At 28.9% G+C, this 12,803-nt stretch overlaps 2 protein-coding genes across 2 annotated transcripts; one reads left to right on the forward strand and one right to left on the reverse strand.

Annotated features, from left to right (window-relative positions):
- Window positions 1–524: 524 nt before the first annotated feature.
- On the reverse strand, window positions 525–8,439 carry LOC107450468 (transmembrane protein 17). The gene is made up of 4 exons (XM_016066269.3): window positions 8,002–8,439; window positions 3,343–3,443; window positions 2,487–2,600; window positions 525–1,414 (listed from the first exon to the last, which is right to left on the reverse strand). The coding sequence occupies exons 1-4, from the start codon at window positions 8,093–8,095 to the stop codon at window positions 1,157–1,159; spliced, it is 567 nt and encodes a 188-aa protein (XP_015921755.1). The 5' UTR covers window positions 8,096–8,439; the 3' UTR covers window positions 525–1,156.
- A 383-nt stretch (window positions 8,440–8,822) lies between these two features.
- LOC107450491 (3-oxoacyl-[acyl-carrier-protein] synthase, mitochondrial) lies at window positions 8,823–10,835 on the forward strand. Its single transcript, XM_043044444.2, has 2 exons — window positions 8,823–9,081; window positions 9,433–10,835. Exons 1-2 carry the CDS (start codon window positions 9,017–9,019, stop codon window positions 10,688–10,690), a joined length of 1,323 nt encoding a protein of 440 aa, XP_042900378.1. The 5' UTR covers window positions 8,823–9,016; the 3' UTR covers window positions 10,691–10,835.
- Window positions 10,836–12,803: the final 1,968 nt, after the last annotated feature.

Below are 12,803 nucleotides of genomic sequence, written 5' to 3' on the forward strand. Positions count from 1 at the left end.
ATGTTAGAAATGATTTTATTTCATTTATTTAAATCTGCTGATCGATTTATCTTTTTTAACTGCTGCATGAAATCAGGCTTTGACTTTGTCTGTAAAAGAGGTTTAATCTCTGGTTCTTTAGCTTTGAACAATCTCACGTTTTCAAGTTCTCTTAATTTTATGAGTTAAAATTGAGAATTTTAAAGAGTTTTGCTTGAATTTTTTATTTATTGAAATGTTATTCTACCGAATTTTTCAAATAAAGAAGTGAGAAGCAGGGAATTTATAAGAGCAACCAAGCTAGTTAATTACTAAGTATTTAAATATTTTTACAGATTTCTCTTTGAATGAAACTACAATCAAATTACATTGTTCCATCTTGTAGATGGATTGTTCATCCAATTTTATGGTTAATATAGAGTTTTCTGTATATACCTAATTTCTATAAGCTATAAGGATAGTGAGTTTTAATTAAAACATGTATCGCTTTTTTCAATGATATATCTCAAGTAATCATGTCATATCTAATGTTATATATGCACAAGTTGAATACGAAAATATTTATTTTCACTAATAATACATTTTTGAAATAAAAACTTCTATATTTTATTAAGAATTAGTCAAAAAAATATACACAAAAAAAAAATCCTTTTTAAAGCAACAAAAATAATTTCTTAAATTTTCATTTAGTTCATATAAAGCCACTATTAGTTCATATCACATTCATAAGAATTTTGTACTGAGCTTTAAAAAATAACTTTCAAAGTACTTTTTATCTAATTACTAAATTGGAGAACATTTCAATCCTAGTGAGTTATGGTAATAGTATAACAACTTGTTCCTCATTGTTAAAAACAAAATTTTTTGCTTGCACAATCAATATAATGAAGAAACTTCTGTCTGAAAGACCATGTTTTGACAGCTTTTCTACCATTTTGTACTTAATCTTTGATAAATTAATGTTTTTCTTAAAATTTAAAATATTCAGCAATTTTAATTTTACTGATGACTTATTTTGATTCATTTGACCAATTATAAGTCAAAAGAAAAATATTTGACTTTTTACAAGAAACAGTGCCATTATATTCTAATTAATGAACTAAAATTAAAATATACTAAATTTTTAAATTTAAAAATTTTGAAGCTTTTTACTTATAAGCGATATATTAAGGAGAGATCACAAACTTAAAAATGTTTCTTGACTTGCTGTTTGATCTTTCATAAGAATAAATTTAAATTTTAGTGCCTGCTGACTAGTTATTGCTTTGACAGTAAAATAGCCAATAGCTACTTCTAAAATAAGAAATAAAATCAAAATGGAATCTGTAGCTCTTTCAATGGTTAATGTTTGAAAATATGTGCTGAATGTGTATAATAGCTGTAGAGGAAGCTGCAAAAACAAAGTGAGCATCCAAAAACCTGCCAATTCTGGAACCTGAAAAGATTTTTTTTTTTTTAATATCATTCACTGATAATAAAGATGTATTTACTGAAAAACAGACAAAAACACATTAGCAAAATCAACTTCTTAGGAAGAAAACAAATGTTTCATTTTATAATAACAAATAATTTTGCAAAAGTGCCTATCATAATTCATATCATTCTGGAAAAGCTAATTATTTCACAAAATATATGTTTATTCAACATTAATTTAAATACAATTGTCATTTTAAATAGTTAAATCTAGGTTTAAAAATGAGGAAGCAGTATATATAATTTTGAGATTCTTTATATAAAGTTATCTCATTGATGCCCTTCATGTTGACTCAACAGGTATTTTTTTCGGTACACTTTGGCTATCAGCCATAGACGGTAACATTCACTTGTTATAACTTTGAAAACTTATGACTTCTTATAACTTCGTAAACTACTTCTTATTAATCCTATGACAATATGGAATATTTATCAATGATCCAAAACTTTTTGCATACCAAGTTAACTTTTAGAAACAAGAAAACATTTTAGATTCCTCCCTTACATTGGAATACACAATTTCACCATTTATGTCAAATTTGCATACATTAAAAGCATATAGCTCGGTTCTAATAAAAAATTATGAAATTAAGTCTTGGTGTCTTTTAAACTTACTCCAATTTTTTGAAGCTTTCATAAATTTAAGATATTCAAGGCTAGGTATTATGAATGGAACTATGTTATATCCGCAACAGCTACTGTTTTATTAAAAAAACAAACATTTAATGCCTTAAAAATTGGAGCATAGGTGTAAATGACACCAAGACTTATTTTCACAAAATTTATTAGACCTTCGAATTTTTTTGAACTAAATTATGTGCTTTTAAAATTGCCTAAAATGACAACTGTAAATAGTGGAATTACTCATAGATGGAATTTTTCATTTGCAATAAGGGTGGAACTTAATGATTTTATTTTCACTTTTTGATATTTTAACAGGTGCACTCATTCAGAAATAAGATTTTAAAGCTTTAGAATTTAATGACTGTTACAAAATACAATATTAGAAAATATAAACAAACATTAAATTTTACCTTTTCTTTTAGATTTCCAACAATTCCGAGATATAGCCTCAAAATTTCTACAACTGTCATGAGAGTTATTACAATTGAAATCAAAACCTTATAAAGTTGGGTATGATAAGCAAACTGCAATAAAATAAATTTTTTTACTAGAAATTGGAAGAAAAAAAAACAGATATATAATCAATAATTAAACAGATAATAAATTCTTTGCAGGTTATCAAGCAGATTATTAAGAAAGTTAGGAAACACTAGATTAGAGATGTATGGAGTCCAGGTAGCTGGTGAAAATTGAAATCTTTTACCTGGCCGGATATTATAACATTAATGTATATTAAGATAAGAATAGATTAATTTTCTGTCATACAAATATTTTTTTTAAAAGATATAGTTAAAGGAACTTTATTGTGCTCCTATAAAAATAAAAACATTTTTATTTTTTATTAAAATAAATATTAAAAAATTTTCTAAAAGAAATTTGGATTGGCTGTTTAGATATAGAATGATTACGTAAAACTTTACTATGAAATGGAGACAGCTGCTGATTATAAACTATAATTATTATGGATTATATTATTATTATAATATATTATCTATAATAATCATGAATTATAATTAATTAAATTTTCAATAGCATTTTTAAAATATAGTTTCTATTAAACATAGGATACTTAAAAAAACGACAGTATATTAAATGAAAACAGTTTTAACTATCAGTGTTTTAACAGTTATGTATTAACAGTTGTCTTGTAATTGAAAATGTTTCATTCCTTTAGTCTATAACAGATCATTTAATACAAGAAACTTAATAAAGATCTGCATGTTTGGTAGCAATGTGAACATTAAAATTTAAAAGAAAAATAAGAACCTTGTAAAAAAGACATCCTACACGAGTTAACATCCAAAATGTGGAATAGGTACAGTTATAATGCAGGCACATCTGTAGAGGCAAACTTGACAATATTTCCTCTGTAATAAATACACATTTATCATTTTTAAATATTCCTTTATAAGGTCAAAACTAAAAGAAATGGATTGAATAACTCCAAAGAAACAAGAATATTAAGAAAAGAGCTTTCTAATAAAATTTAGTGCCCTTTTTGTATCTTTTTTCATATTTTTAGTTACTTATTTTATTCTTAGGGTGTAAAACTTTTTCACAAAGGGCAAATACTAATGTATACAGATTTTGTATCAATTAATAGTAATTTGATTGTTCTCTTTTGTCAGTATTAAATTGTTTTATAAATTGATAAAGCAGGTATAGAAAGTTTTTTCCACAGTGGGAAAAGCAAACCCATAAAAAAGGTCCCTTGCAAACGAATACAGAAAAGTGGTAAAATATTATGCAACATAGTTAGTTATACTTACACCAGAAACAGTTTTTTAAATGGTGCTTCCATCCAGAGGTAAAATTATCTAAATATAAGTTCATTTGTATTTTCTAAAAGTTTTAGAGATTACAAATATTAAACTTATTTTAAAACCTGATACTATAAATTTCTTCATTAATTTCATGACGCCATAGGTAACTTTTAAAAGACAAAACATCAGATAAGAACCCATCTCTACTCGTTAGAATAATTTACATGTACTACACTGAACATGTTCTGCACTACTACATATTTTATACTGTTACATATTATACACTATTAGAAATTCTACACTGAACATGTTTGTTTTGCTCCGTTATTTGTTCTACATTGAACTGATTATTGTAAGTTCCTTTATTATTACCATCAGTTTATTACAAATCTTCATCAGGAACTTTAAAGACTTACTAGATTAATACTTATGTTTATTACTTTTTTATGATTATAATCAGGGGTTAACAAACCCTGCCGTCACATTTCCTAAAATATCATAGGCAGCCATTTTAGTAAAATAAAAAATAAATAAAAGCTGTTACACTTATAAGATACTATTTCATAAGATACTAGCTCTTACAAAAATTTATCCTGTTAGCTCAAAACTTTGCATTTTTGTAGACCCTTGCCTATAATACTAAGGTTATGACTGTACTTTTAAAAGCTGAATATGTAAAATACTTTTAAAAGCTAACCTAAACTCTTTGTGAGATTGTATGGAAAACTATGAAACACTTTTGTAACAAAAAAGTTTGTAAGTAAAATGTTGAAATAAATATAATGTTAAACTATTTAGAATAAATATATAGCATACATCACTAAAAAAATGTGTCCAATTGTTTTTATTAACTAAAAATTTAATTATTAAATTTATATTCTAATTTCTTATTCATTCTGACAATAAATGCAACAATAATACTTGTATAACTTAACGACATAAAAGATTTGGTCATAGAAATAGTGGAGCTGTAAAACAATTAGTGGAAAACAGTCTTAATGATGATTTTAATATAGATTGTAGTCATCAAGTAAAAAATTATGCTCATTGCATTAAAAATAACATGCTTGAATTTCTTTATTCAAAACACCAATAAACTGTTACATTTTCAAGCCCTTAAAAACGGAGTATCAGAGGAAAACTAAAAGCTTGGTCAAAAGGACGGGATGTATTTTATCCATTGCTAACTTACCACAAAGATTTCGAGCAGAAAGGATGATTACAGCTAACTATCTCCAAAATCAACCAAAGCAACATTAAAAACTCTTTATGAACTTTGGACAGACCACAAACTTAATCTTTCAAATATTGGAGCATTTGGGTGAAAGCCTTTGTCCACATTCATTAAAGTAAAAGGGGTATATTGGATGAAAAAGCAGTTGAAGGAATATTCGTGGGCTATGATCAAAGAAGAAAAGGATATCCTATATATATTTGAGATACAAACATTATTATAAGCAGAACTGTTCATTTATTGAAGATTCTAATAAGTCAGATGAAATACTAATCATATCTATTTGACATGACAACATATTTGATAATGAAGTAAAAGAAATTGCCGACAAAGAACAAGAAGTAAATCATAAAGCTACAAGCAAAATAAGTAAAGCAAACACTCAACAATTAAGAAGATCAAACAGAATTAACAAAGAAAAACTATCTGAATGGTGGTATGTCTCACAGATGGTGTAAAGATGGAACCCACTTGTTTCAAAGAGCTTGAGAATTTTGATCCTGAAGAAAAGAAAAAATGGACCAAAGCTATTAAAGAAAAGAGCCACTCTCTAAAAAAAAAATAATAATAACACTTGGGATTCAATTGATTTTCCAAAAGGGACATTTAAAGTTAAATTAAACCAATATAAGTCAAATAGAAAGATACAAAGCTAGACGAGTCGCTAAGGGATACAGCCAAAAATACAGATGCTATGATTAGACATTCACCTCACTAAAGAAATATACCACAGTAAAACTTTTTTCCAGCAATGGAAGCTTATAAAAATATGCATGTCCAACATGTTGATATAAAAAAAGCTTTTTTTTGCATTGAAATATTAAAGAAGATCTATAGATGCATCCACTAGAATGATTAATTAAACTCAGACATTAAGACAAAGTTGGTAAATTTAATTATATGGCTTGAAGCAAACATCTAAAGAATGGAACGCCAAAAAGGCAAATCTATGGTGGAAAAAGGAATTGCTGCAAAGCTTAGCCGACTGTGGTTTGTTTATGAAAAGAAGTAACAGTAAACAAATTTAGATGATTCCCTAGCTGCATAATATCTTCATTTCGCACAAAGAAATCAACAAAGTTAGAAATATTCTTCAAGAAAAATGTGAAATCAAAAACCTGGGTGATGTAAAGATTTTTCTCGGAATGAACATGAATCAAAACAGAAATAGTGATCTTAAGCTCAATTATAATAGCTAAAATTGAAGAACTGACTGAAATATTTGGTATAAAAAATGCTGAACCAACTAACACTCCTATAGATACATCATACCTAAAGAAAGATGATACAGCTGTACTATTAAGTGATAACACCAAGTACAGAAAATCTATAGACTTTTTACTCTATATAGCTACCATCACAAACCTGACAACTCCATGCCCGTAAATAGACTTAGAAAGAGCAAAGCACCAACAGAAAAATATTGGACAGTTCTGAAATTAATAGCATACTTTCATTCAACCAAGAACTTGTACCTCACACTCATCAGTGCATATAGTCCACTGATTCTGACATGCTATTCAGATGTAGACCAGGCAAACAACAAGACCTTCAATCAGTGGAAACATGTTCTTCCCTGGAGACCACTTTTTCTTAGATACAGAACTCTATAGTACACTCCACTATAGAATACATTGTAGCAACCCAAGGACATTGTAGTGGTTACTACATTTACTTGCAGATCTTAGACAAAAGCAAATAATACCCATAAAACTTAATGAGGATAACAAATCTTGCATTCTGTAACTGGTAAAACTGACACTCAATAAACATATCATAACATAGATATATAATCACGTATAAAACATATCAATATAAAGTAGCATTGTTTAAGAAAGTTACAATATGATAATATAATTAAGATTAAATATTGAAAATCTAAAAACATGATTAGACTTTCTCACAGAACCACTTCTTAAACCAAAGTTTTTAAACTTTAGAAATGCATTAAAAATTACTACCTAAACTTTAATTGAATTTTATTTTATAACCGACGTTGAACGGTCAACCCAATTTTGGGTTTACGAGTACCAATGTTTAACTCAGTAACCTTGTATCCAATCCGGAAGACAAGGGAACTCCTGGATCAAGTATTGGGAGAATTTTGCCTTTGTGACAGGCTTTTGGATAAAACTACCCCGCACTTGCGTTACATGGAGAGGAAATTCACAAAACTTCTCATAGTTAGTCTGATGGCAAGGGGATTCTAACCCATGATCCATCAACCACTAAGGATTTTTACGTCAGCACTGTGGTCACTGCAAGTCGGGTGCAGAATTGAAATTGACCAGTCATGGCTGGGATTTGAACCCGGTTCACCTCATTGAAAGAGGAGAGCTCTATCACCTGAGCCATCACAGCTAAGCTTTAATTGAATTGTAAGATTAAGGAAAGCTGTTGTGAAATAGATATTTTCTGAGTGATTTTCCAATTCAATGTTTATTATTTTAGCCACTGGATTGCGCATATGTATAGTATAACTTTTAATAAGTTTTACTTTACTACTCAACTATCCTCCATCTTAATAAAATTACTAACTTATAACCAATTGTGTTTATTTAAAAATAAACTCATATTTCAAAAGGCAATCAGAACATTTTAATGAATCATTCATGCCTTAACGTATTGAGTAAGTCACCAGGTACATCTAAAGCATTGAAGAACAGAAATTGAAAGCAGCACAAGTGAACAAGGTAAAGAAAAGTATTCATTATTTCTGCACTTAAGTGCGAGTTTACCCAATTATATCACCGTAGTAATTGGTACCTAATACACCAATATAAGTGTGTTAGGTATACTATGAAATTAGGTTTTTTACAATTCCCCGAAATGAATAATTTTAAAATTTTATTGTTACTGTTCCTTAATAATTATATATGCCTGCATATTTAATAATATATACATACTTATTTAGCAATTAATATGTACCTGATTGTAAAAAAATGTTTTTAGTATAAGAGATTTTAATATCAGGAAACATAACTGCTGTCATTTTGCGAGCAGCAGTTCGAATACTATTCATTTTCTAATGAGGGTTGTTGTCAATTTTTATGTTAAAAGAAGATTAATGTTCCACATATATTTCTATACTAAAAAAATATTTTTTATTCAAATCTATTTTTATGGATGGTTGCAATAACATAACACAATAACATGAAACAAAAACGTAAATTATGTTGTATGACTAGAGCGGAGAGTTTCTTGTTTTCATGGATAACAACAGATGATTTCTATCAAAAATAATTAAAAACTTCAGTTCACACGATTGCATGAAAAAATATCATAGTGATTTTGTCTGATTTCTTTTCTTTTGTTGTTCATTTATTCGGATTGATCTTATGGTTGTTATGGTTACTAGTTACGGTTAGAATGATTTCATTAACTGAAAAATACGGAATCTTTTTATGGAGGGGGATACCTTGGCAGCCGCCGTTTCATTACGTTAACCCTACAAATCTAAAATTGGGTAAAGAAAGGTTATTCTTACGCCAAGATTTGCCGGTTATCGTCTTTCTAAATCAGACATGAATAAGAACTCCAAGTTTAATGCAACACGTACTTTTTCGCCAAGAGCAGCATTTTCGAAACACGTCAGGACATTTTAACTAGTTAATAAAATTTTTATTTATCAGTACACTAAAACTTTTATTAAATCAGGAAACTAGTATATCGATGATAATATCAACCAATGAGATTTATCTACTTAATTATTAACAGCGGCTGTTTAGCAACGTCCTTATTTGTTTCCTGAAAGTTAGGTTTAAACAATAAAGGTCTACCGAACAAATGCTAGTTTTAGTTTCAACTTCTTATTGCTCCAAACAAAAATTTCGTAATGGTACCCTAAAGCGATTAAATCTGCTGGAAAGTTGAAAATTTCAAACAGTTACAAAAAATTCAATGTGCAAATTGGATTGAATTCAAAAATAAAAAAGTTCGTTTCATGTCTGATAACTTTCGTAGAAATACGGAATTACGTATGTTTCATTCAATCTTAGAGATTAATTTGTAAGAAAATTTTATTTACAACTTTTAATTATTAATTACAAAACTGTGCGGTATTTTTTGCAAAGATTAATAATTACAAAACAGTTCGGTATACATTTAATTTTATGTGATTGTTTCGAAATAATATAGAATCTGTTTATTAATTACGAATTGTGTTTATTTAATTTGAATCTTCAATTACGTTACATGATAAATTGATATTCAAGAAGAAATGCTTGAAGAAAAATTCTTTTATGTGTCTAAATAAATAAAAAAATTTCAAAGCATGCTCGGCCAACTATTAAGTTCGAAGATTTCAAGATGTTTATTAAAAAAAATAAACATATTTTATACTTATATTAATTATTTCAGTGGTCAAAGAGTTGTTGTCACAGGATTGGGAATAGTTTCACCTTTAGGTGTTGGAGTTCATCATGTGTGGCAAAGGCTATTAGATGGAAAAACGGGAACTGTTCCACTTCTTGGAGACGATTATAAAGATATTCCTTGCAAAGTAGCGGCATTTGTGCAAAGGGGTAATGACCCTGGATGTCTCGACAGACATTTAGAAGATGCAGATTTTAAAAAGATGTCTTTGACTTCAATCTACGCTTTGATTGCTGCTAACGAAGCACTGAAAGATGCCAAATGGTGTCCTGTTTCAACAGATGCATTAGAGAAAACAGGAGTAGCAGTTGGAACGGGTATGGTTGATTTAATGGATATTGTAACAACTGGGAACAAATTACATCATAGTGGATATAGCAAAATATCTCCATTTTTTGTACCAAGAATATTATCAAACATGCCAGCTGGGCATATTGCTATTAAATATGGCTTTAAAGGTCCTAATCATTCTGTGTCCACGGCATGTGCCACTGGTCTTCACGCCATTGGGGATGCATACAATTTCATAAAAAATAAGTATGCATCCGTAATGGTCTGCGGTAGTTCAGAAGCTGTCATTAGTCCTTTATCGATCGCCGGCTTTTGTCGTATGAGAGCACTTTCCACCCATTTCAACTCTAAGCCAGAAGAGGCATCAAGGCCTTTCGACTCCGAGAGAGACGGTTTCGTTATGGGAGAGGGTGCCGGCATACTCGTGCTGGAGTCGCTCGATCATGCCATCGAGAGAGGTGCCAAGATTTATGCTGAAATATTAGGATATGGATTATCAGGAGATGCTTATCACATAACATCACCAGGTAATGGAGCATTCCGCAGTATGAGGCAAGCTTTATCACTCAGTAACATTGACACATCACAGATAGGTTACATCAATGCCCATGCCACATCAACTCCTTTAGGTGATTCAATTGAACTCAAAGCCATCCATGAATTATTCAAAGAACACTCGGAAATCTTAACTGTTTCTAGCACCAAAGGAGCTACTGGACATTTATTGGGTGCTGCAGGCAGTGTTGAAGCGATATTTACAATTTTAGCTTGCTATTCTGAATCTATACCACCAAATATTAATTTGAAATGTTTAGATTCTGAATGGCCTGTCAACGTTGCGGGCAATCATTGTGAGACTTGGCCACATCAGGTGAAAGAAAAAAGAATTGCCTTAACAAATTCTTTTGGATTTGGAGGAACTAATGCTTCTCTTGTATTTAGTAATTTCTAATGACAGTAATAATGCAAGAGTGTTAAATTTCTTTTTATGTGTATTATGAATGTTAAAATTGAAATGAAATATGTAAATAATGTAAAAAAACATGCAAATTTTATTTAGTGAATAATTAAATAAATATGAATACATTTGCTTAAAAGTTTATATTTTTTTTTAAAGGACAAGTATGTTCTTAGAGTTTGGGCTATCACTTTGAAAAAAAGAGAAAAATTTTGATAACCTGATTTAGAATAAATCAAGGCTGATGCAATTTCTTTAAAATCCTACTGGCTAAAACTGTCATCTCAGTTAGTTTCTATCATTTTGACCTATTCAATTAAGTAAAAGACTTTTGAAATCACTGTATTAGAATATTGATAAGCTTTAAAAATATATTGTTCTTTTAAAAGGTGAGCTTCTGATGTTTGTTCAAATTTCAGAAATAGATTTAAATTATTATTTTCTAAATCCATAATATGGTTACTTTAAGATAATCTTGCTTAGACAATTTATAATAATATGGATGATAAATTTAGTCAATTTAAGATTATTTGGAGATAAACACGTTCTCAAATCATAAATTAATTCCTATAGGCATGAGCTAAACTTTCCCCAGAGGTGAAATTTATTTTTATATCAAACTGTTCCTTAGTTTTGTTTCTATATAGGTATATTACAAGTTTTCACTAGGTAAAAGCTTTTATGGTCAAAAATCACTTTTACTTGCCTTGAAAATGTGGCTTATCATTTTATTGCTCCAAGTCATTTAATTTTTCTAAGCTGTGTGACTATTCAATTAGAAAGATGCCACACATATACGAAATTTTAGGATAGTATATCTCCCACCTATAGGTGTGAATCAGAGAAATATAAAGTTACTGCAGTAGTTAAAATGTTTATTTATCCATGACCCAAGATCATTATATTTATAGTTTTCAGTCTTTTTTTAAAACTTATAACCATAATTTGTTTTGATTATTATAAATGTCTTTCCTTTACGCAAATCAACTTGCAACTTTAAATTTTACAGGAATATTTCTAAAAATTATTATTACCCTAAGAATTATATTTTAAAAACATTTTTTACGTAAAATTAAAAAAAATTACATTAAAATATTTATATATAGGTAAAGTATTCCCGTAACTATTTCAAATTAAACTAATTTAAAGTAAGAGTTGAGTATTCTGAAAGAAAGGCCTTTTCAAGACAAAGGATATAACTATGTGAAATTTAAGTGACCCATGTTTGCTATAGTGAATAAATTTAAGATGTACGAAATATATCCAAACTGAGCATTAAAACAGGTCATGTTACAAATTCTAAATAAATAAATTAATTTTATAAATTTAGATTCTAATTTTTAGGTTAAAATGTATTGTTTATTTAGATAAAATATCTAATTTAAAAAATGACATATCATATTAGTTTAAATTAAGTTTGTATTTCGTTAACAAAGTTTTTTGAATAGATCCTATTTTCTTAAAAATAATAATTTCATTTTAAATCTTTTTTTGTAAAATTAGCTTAATTTTGATTTCAGAAAAAGACTTAAATTGACTTAATTTGTGCTTAATAATTACTTAGACTTAAATTGTGCATTTTTATTTGACTTTAATCAGCTACTGTACAAACCATGAGCTAAAATTTAAAAATATAAATTAAGTTTTAAATTTTTTTTATAGTTCTGTATTCTATCCTGACGCCCGGTGGCTGAGTGGAGTGAGTAGCACTTCGCGCTCCCGTGCCGGGCAAGGTTGAGCCAGCATTTCATCCCTTCCGTGGGTCGATAAATGAGTACCAAGCATGCTTGGGAACTAAACACTGAGGGTTCCGCTGACCACCTAACCGGAACATTTGCTCCTGCATTCCATAGCCCAAGGTCAAGAAAACTGAGATGGGTACAGTAGGCCTTGGCCCTCTATGGGCTGTCGTGCCACTGAGTTTAGTATTCTATTCTAAATAACATAGTGATTATTCTAATCTACTATTTTACTACTAATATAAACTTAAATAATAAAAAACTTAAATGCTAATCTTAATAATTAAGAGTGATCCAGGGTTTGTTAAACGAGTTTATTCTTCTTTGTTTTTTAAACAAAATCAATTTTTAAATAAAACGCTAATACG

This window comes from Parasteatoda tepidariorum, chromosome 5 (assembly GCF_043381705.1).
Source record: "Parasteatoda tepidariorum isolate YZ-2023 chromosome 5, CAS_Ptep_4.0, whole genome shotgun sequence".
NCBI lineage: Eukaryota > Metazoa > Arthropoda > Arachnida > Araneae > Theridiidae > Parasteatoda > Parasteatoda tepidariorum.